A 7,924-nucleotide genomic window follows, 5' to 3' on the forward strand; every position below is an offset into this window, starting at 1 on the left:
TTCTCAGTGCAAAGGAAGATCTATTCATTGGTGATTCTAGACTGTTTTATCATGGGGATGGTGTGGCAATTGTGACTGCTTGCACATCTTGGGCAAAGCCGTAAAACGTTTTAAAGAAGGCAACTTTGTTTGCTACTCAACCCAAGATAATTATGAGTTCTTTGGCTCTTCATTTTCCTGGTAAACTCGTTCCTTAAAAACTTGCAAGAACTTGAATCAAACAATAATAATATAATTAAATAAATAAGAAAGCTTCGAAAATTCTCGTTGTAGCTTAATAATTTGTAATATCCCAACTTCTTTGCATGTATGAAGGTAGAGGAGCAACCAACTCTAGGCTTTCTAGTTCAGAAAGATCACAATCTGAATGCAGCTTCACGTTTTGCAAAGCCAGATGCACATTAGGCAAAACCATTTGCTTACAATGAAGATGCAAGCGGGGTGTCTTTTCGGAGATACTTCCACCGTCCATATTCAGATCAAAAGGGAGGTTTCTTCTTGGGTGAAGCTCCTCATTCCAATGAGATTCAGTATTAGACGAAGATAAAGGTTTCCAGTTCCTATGAGTTTGCCACCCGTATTTGTAGTCTCCAACTATTGGTGTTCTCAAAACCTCCGCACAGTGTACACGCAGCTGTAGTTCAAAGCATACAGTTAGAGGAGTTGTGCACAGTGACAAGCGGCTTGTTTAACTAAGGAATAATGCAAACAGAAATCATGACTAGTGCTTAGTTATGATCGATACCTGATGCTTTCGGCCAGTAAGAGGGGTTAGCTCTAGCCATGTGAAACCTGCACAGCTAACAGTGGAATATCAGAAGCATATAATTACCGGGAATATTATTCTTTAAAGAATATGTACCAAGAACTTTGTGCCAAACTATCTTCAGTAATGATCGTTGAAAACAAAACTGCAGCATGCATCACACGACCAAACCTTCCTAGACAGTCCTTTAAATTGTACTTTGACACAATACTTATGTGCAATGGAAAAAGAGTGTTTGTTACTTACCAGGACATGATCCAATCACTTTGTATTTTGTAATGGCATGCTGAGATGACAAAGTTTGTGAATCATTCGCAGCCGTGATTCTCTCCGATTTACCATTGTCCACCACCACCTGATGCAATCAAAGCCCCAAATTATTATAAGTTCAGATAACTTGTAAAGTTTATGCACTGATATTTGTTCATTGTATCCCTGAGTTACTGCAACCAGGAACCACTTAACCACATAACAATTAAATTGGTAACTAAATTATAACTGAATTTTATTATTTTGTAAAGGGTAATCTCTAGGTGCGCATGGATGGGGTGTGAGGATGAGTGCATTCAAGAATATTCTAACCTTTACCAGAGGTGCTGAGATTAATCCTTTACGTTGCCTGGGAGATCCAATGACAAGCGCCCAATACCTTCTTTGCAGAATTCTTTTTGCATCGTCAGTTACCTTTAAATAAGTACAAGCATCAGGTAAATTGACACGGAACAAAACTAACAGCTTCGCAACATGACATGAGCATGCACGGGTCATTCCATAAACAAGCACCAACAGAGAAAGGAATAACATTCACTCACATCATTTGATGCTCCAACAGTTTTCTCACGGAAGATGGAATGCAGAACAGCCGCAATTGTTTGTGTCCTTCCCATCACCAGGAGACCACTACTATCTCGGTCAAGTCTATGTACCTAAGAAATACAAACTTCTTATCCAGAATAAGGGAAGGAAAAAGACAAACAAACAACACACAGAGATTGTTCAAGGAACGGGGATAACCATGCATAGGATTCAGATTGTTGTGGCAATAGACGAGACCATGCACGTACACATTTGATGCAATGATTGAAATTCTAAAACAAGGATAATTCTAATCCACACATATTTATCAAACTGTTTATTCTTTTCATTTCTACAATGTATTGATAAAAATTTAAACTCAGAATATTACATAGAATATATCACATTTTTATCAAGCATAGATTCATAATACCAGAACGTCTAAAACATTTGGTATCTTCTCCGTTAAGCAATTCATGCATTCACTCAGGCTTATGAAGCAATATAGCTCGCAACTAGTTCCGCCTTGTTTAACAGGAAATGCGTGAACAAGCTGCTAGACTGCTAGTCAATGAGATGGCTCTAAATTGTGGCTTGATTCCATGCAATCAATCTCCCTCTCCTCCTTCCACTCCATACTCACTCTAGATTTTTCCTATTATATGAAAGGCTCCCATTCCAAAGTTTAGAAGTCTGACAATATTTTGCTTACCATACAGCTACATATATGAATTTAACATAAAGATACTAAGATTGCCTACAAACTCACCAGCCGAGGGGGTTCTGACAAGTCATAACTCAAACAAGCGGTAGCCAGTTTATCTAAACTTCGTTTGATTCCAATCCCACCCTGTGCAGACATCATTTTAATATCGGTATGAAATAAACTACCTACAAACCTAAAGTACCAACAGTAACCTTGACTGAAGCATCAACAACTCACCTGAACAGGCATTCCAGGGGGTTTATTGATGACAATGATGGCTGGATCCTAAGATCAGAATAACGAGTAAGTTGGATCATATATTGTAAAAAAACATAGCTGGCTGAAATTTACACAACAGGGACCAACGTTAAGAACCTTATACAACTCCAGGCTCCGGATAAAGTTGATTTCTTCTTCACTACAATGACATTCTTGTTTATAATTGGACGACTCGTGTTTGTCAGCAGGGAACTCTTGCACACTAAAAGGAAGATGTATTCGATCTCCTATGTTCATGGAATCTTTAGCCGCCACCTTCCCATAAATTAAAATCAGATAGAAACCTTTCCCATGTTAAATTACACAAAACAAAGCTCTATCAATTTAATTTCCCAAACGAAAACATACATAAAAACCCGAAAAAGTATGAATGTAAGAGAAATATCAGTTACCCTTTTAATTGGGCGCTCATGTGCGTCAACAGCTTGACCAGAACATGATTCTCTTCGAACCTGTAACAGCAATCAAGCAACAACTTTTCAATCATCCTTGAAATCCCATTTGCAATTTGCAATCAAACTTCAAATTTCAAAATAATTCAATGTGGGTGCGAGTGTGGCGACCTGTCTAAGGCGAAAGAGCTTCTGAACGAGGCTTCTAGGAAGCTCCGGGCAGCACCGAGTAACCCATTTAAGCGCCGTCGTGGTGGTGGTGTAGGCGGCGGCGGCAGAGGCAGTATTTGGGATTGTACCTCTGCCGCCGTTTGAACGATTACGAGAGAGCTCTTTACCCACAGCGGCGCCGTTTACGGCGGCAGTGAACGGAGGTAAAGTGAACCATTTTTTACCGCCCTTTTCTTTCTCTTCGTCAATTGTTTCAGAGGTGGCGGCGTAAGATCGGCAGTTGTAGAAGGCTAAGAAGCATATTCTCGCGCTGCCGAACTCGGCGGAGGACGGTGGTGGACGGAGGAGGAGGAGGAGTCGGCGGAGGAGTATGGGGCCCACCATGCTAGTGATTTTGGGGTTTTGGGTACCTTCGCTCTTCTTGCTGCGCACAAGAGTGAAGAGTGGAAGGGTTTTAGAAAGGGATATTTGGAAATGTAACCATTTTGAGAACCAACTAAAGAAATATAACCTATCTTTCTCAATTATTATAAAACTAACCAAAATTGCAGTTAAAAAGAGTTAATTACCCTTAAGTTGCATATTAAATTACTTAAACGTTCAGCCTTTCACTTGTACAGCGGAACCTGCATTCCACCGCTTCCATGGTTTCATTCAGCCATCTTTAATTTTATCAGTCATTCGGTCATCTTTATATCTATCACTCTATATGGTAAAACTTTGTAAAAGATCGTTCTGAAAAAATAAATTGCAGCAAAGAATACATCTCTGTAGAATAGCTTATGTGGTATCGATTCTATCCATATGACCAAAAACTGCAAGTCTATGAGCCAGGCGACTCGAAAAACCAACACATGTTTAGAAAAGATATGCTTTTCGTATGTAACTATAGTTGCCAATCTTCTGTTCTAAAAGAGGAAACAATACTTTAGTAACTTGTATGATCGCATCCAATCCTAGATCTTTCTCCAATATCTCCTTAATTGCCGTCTGATTTGCAATCCCACCTACGATCGCACATGTTGAACCAGAGCTTGTCGTTGGATTTGCAGCGCGAAACAAACCGCTCTGATGTGCAGGCCAAGCTGGCGATCTCAGAAGGCGTGAGGAAGGAGATGATGCAGAGCTGGACATCCTCAGGGATATTGGAGAAGTAAATGGCGCTACCCGATTAGTCAATTGCGAGACTTGGGTCTTTGATTGTCATCATTTTCGGATTTGGGAACCTGGGCCTGATTTTCTCGGGAAAGTTGTGAATTTTCTGGGAAAATAATTGGGAATTTTCTGGGGGAAATTGATGGGATATACGAGTATCAGGACAAGGAAATGAGAATTTGTTGTATTGGATTGAATTTAGGAGATTCTTCGGCTGAGAAGAAATGATTCTCTTTCTTCAACTTGTTGGTGCAGAGACTAGCGTTTTTGGCCGTAAGGATAGGAGGTGAACTCTAGACGTCAGAGGAATAGAAGAAGAGAGAGTTTTAATTTAAGGGTAATTAAGTCTTTTTAACATCAATTTTGGTTAATTTTATAACAATTAAAAAAGATTGGCCATATTTCATTAAGTGTTTCTCAAAAGGGCTATATTTCCAAATTTCCCTTTTAGAAACTGGAAAATCAATACGAAGTTTTAACGAAAAATCATATTTTTACATTAAAAAAATTAAATTTGTACTATTTAATTTATTCTTTATCGTTAAAACTCAAAATTTTTAAGCATTTTTCATTAGTTTTCCTTGTTATTAATTGGAGGCACATAAGACATAAATTTACCAGCGCCGGAGACCCTTAATTTAAGAAAATTAATGAAAAGGGATTGAAAACTTTGAGTTTTAACGATAAGGACAAAATAAAAGGTAAATTGAATAGTTCCAGGTTTGACTTTTTAATGTAAAAATGTATTTTTGTTAAAGTAAACAATACTCGGGCTTTTCGTTAAAATTCCTTCCAATTAATAACAAGCCCAAATTGGACTGTTAAAAAGGGCGGGCTAAGACATCGGCAACATGATTAGTTTGGGCCAATTCGGCAAGGCCCAAACCATGCAATGTGGAAAGGTCTTGTTTGCACCAAAATTGTTTCTCAGCTTCATCACTTTCTTAATTAAGAATGTAACGGCTAGTTTGTGCACTCAGTCCAAATATGACAGTTGTAAGGCTGAGCTCAATTCTGGTTTTGTAAGGCTAGGATAAGGCTAGTATAGCTGGAGGTGAGACCTTCGTCTTCTAGCCAAATGTTGATGATGTATTTTTTTAGGCTTTCATCTAGAAGCAATTTTTTTTTTCTTCTAATAGTTTTGGGTTAACATTTTAGCTTGAAATTATTAAATAATAAATTTAGTCAAAAAAAAAAAATTCGGTAATCTTTTTTAAAATAAAATTTATGTAGATTATCATAATTTATTTTTATAAATATTTTAACATGAAAATATTTAGAATTCGATAAAAGTTGAAAATTCACTAAACCGACATGAAACATGTACTTGAGTTGTTGGGTTAATTTTGATTTAAATAATTTTTTTATTGTTTTAGCCATTGGAGTTAATTTTGGACCGTCAAAGTTAATTTTGGGCATTATATCTTCTTTTTTTTGTTGGATTTGATCATATTCGACCTCAGCCGTAGGATTTAATGTGTTTAAAAATTAAATAGGTTTGAATCTAGACCGTTGGACGGATGAATAATTAAAACTATCAGATCAAGGAATAGATGTTGAGCTCATTTTAGGTGGTCAACATTCTCGTCAAGGGTAGACCTACTTCCTATCAGCCCTCCTCTGTCTCGCGCGTTGGGCGTGTCGCCTTGTTGGGGCCTCCACTTTTCTAGGCACGTTTGTGCACATAAGTGGGCCTTTTTTAACCATAACCGGAATTTTGAGTTAAATTTGTCCAAAAGGTTTTAAACCAAAAATTAAATTTGTACAAAAGGTTTTAACCCAAAACTTATTTTTGGCCTAATCATTGGAGAACAATTGGGTTAATTTAAAACCTAGGTTTTAAGTTTTAACCCAAGGGTTGGAGATGGTATAAGAGTTGCAACGTTTAGCTAACGGCGTATGATGTTTTATACTGGGAGTTGTGAGCTATTTCTAGGGAGATTTAAAAATCTATGAAACCCTAGAAATCAATTTTCAAGTGCTGAAATGTCTAAATCGAGCATTAGCCATCTCAAAGCTCAAATATTAAATGGATAACTATGAGTTTTGGAGAAGAGCAATTACATATTAATATTTTTAATGTTTACAAATGAAAGAAAAGTAATTGTTAGATAAACTTACATGGAGCTGCTTAGCTGTTTCATCCCCGGGTCGAACATAAACTTCCTTGAACATGTCAATATCCGGAAACTTAGAATCCTCCTGAAAATAAAATGTTAAAGAAATAATCAAATAATCCTAATAAAAATCATTATACATTACAATTGAGAAATAATATACTTTTACCTTTCGTCATTTCTCTAACATAAGGAGACGGGTTTCAAATCGAGTGGTGGAGGAGTTTCTTTTTCAGCCTATTTGTGGAACCATAATTTTCCAGCCAGGAGTAAGACTGATCTGAATACAGTTACCTCAGAAGTCCAGTCATGTACTCACCAGCTCCGAGTGGAGCTATATCAAACTGAGTAGCAGTGCCACCATCATTCTACTTTGGGGCACTAGGTGAAGTCTTAATGACTCTGTTGGTTCCGCAAGACACGCGATCTAATCCAGATATGGATTAAATCAGATCCTATAAGTCATGGAGTTTCTTCAACCTAAGGAATGGCGTGCGCGGCAAGTAATCACAACTCCTAAGAGGATGAAATATCTACTCCTAGATATGCTCTAGGATTCTCCCAGCTTAGAACGAGAATTCTATCTTAAAAAGGTCTATCTCTCCACGGTATAAATATACCTTTTAGGGTTCATCTATGATACGCAATCTAAACACTTGAATTCTCTTGCCTACTGCTTGAGTATAAATTCATTTAATAGCTTGACCATTGGAAAGCCTTTAGCTGACACACCCCACTCCTTGAGTCCTAGGCTTGCTCATGGTTGTGTTCACTGTTTTGCAGGTTGCTTTGATTTACTCAGATTTGTGCTCGACCACTGTTCACGGTGTTGCGCAAATTTGGTTTTAACAATTGGTGCTTTCATTGTGAAAGAACTTATATTCCTCTAAGCCAGATCACTCTGCTAACCAACATGTCAGAAAACTTAATTAATCATATCGGCTTCGCACCCTATTAGAGCAGTACCTATCAGAAAACTGAGTTAATCATATCGTCGTCAAGATCCAAATCTCCAACACTCTGGTAAGCCACGTCTTGGTCGACAATGGCTCAGGAGTCCACATCATGTTCAAAGACACTGTTGAAAAGTTGGTAATTCTCGACAACATTAATAAAGGGAAGATAGTACTTCACCATTTCAACGAGGAATTGGTACGATCCTTGGGAATGATGAAGCTAGCTATCCAGGCAGAACTCTATAATCACTTCATGACTTTTCATGTGATGGATTGCCCGACTCCCCATAACATTGTGCTGGTGCAGAGGAAAAATGAGAAGTGGAAAGTATGTGTGAATTTATAGATTTGAAAAAGGCTTGTCCAAAAGACCCATATGTACTCCCATAGATCGACCTATTAGTGGATTCAAACATAGGGCACGAACTATTGAGCTTCATAGAAGCTTACTCTGGATACAACTAGATAAAGATGTATGAACTAAACAGGGAAACAACCTCATTTGTCCTGGGCCGAGGAACATACTGCTACAAAGTCATGCCTTTCGGACTACAAAACGCAGGGGCAATGTACCAATGACTTATTAA

At 37.9% G+C, this 7,924-nt stretch overlaps 1 protein-coding gene across 3 annotated transcripts; it reads right to left on the reverse strand.

Annotated features, from left to right (window-relative positions):
• Positions 1-211: 211 nt before the first annotated feature.
• Positions 212-4,559, reverse strand: LOC126586779 (RNA pseudouridine synthase 4, mitochondrial). 3 transcript variants are annotated; one of them, XM_050251727.1, is made up of 11 exons: positions 4,037-4,559; positions 3,110-3,533; positions 2,939-2,998; positions 2,643-2,801; positions 2,505-2,552; positions 2,331-2,411; positions 1,579-1,692; positions 1,355-1,450; positions 1,013-1,121; positions 746-792; positions 212-634 (listed from the first exon to the last, which is right to left on the reverse strand). In XM_050251727.1, exons 1-11 carry the CDS (start codon positions 4,057-4,059, stop codon positions 275-277), a joined length of 1,521 nt encoding a protein of 506 aa, XP_050107684.1. In that variant the 5' UTR covers positions 4,060-4,559; the 3' UTR covers positions 212-274. The 3 variants fall into 3 exon arrangements, with proteins under 3 accessions (XP_050107684.1, XP_050107683.1, XP_050107685.1); XM_050251726.1 differs by having other exon boundaries at positions 1,349-1,450; positions 4,037-4,558; XM_050251728.1 differs by having other exon boundaries at positions 1,349-1,450; positions 3,679-4,558.
• Positions 4,560-7,924: the final 3,365 nt, after the last annotated feature.

Source organism: Malus sylvestris, chromosome 10 (genome assembly GCF_916048215.2).
Source record: "Malus sylvestris chromosome 10, drMalSylv7.2, whole genome shotgun sequence".
Taxonomy (NCBI): domain Eukaryota; kingdom Viridiplantae; phylum Streptophyta; class Magnoliopsida; order Rosales; family Rosaceae; genus Malus; species Malus sylvestris.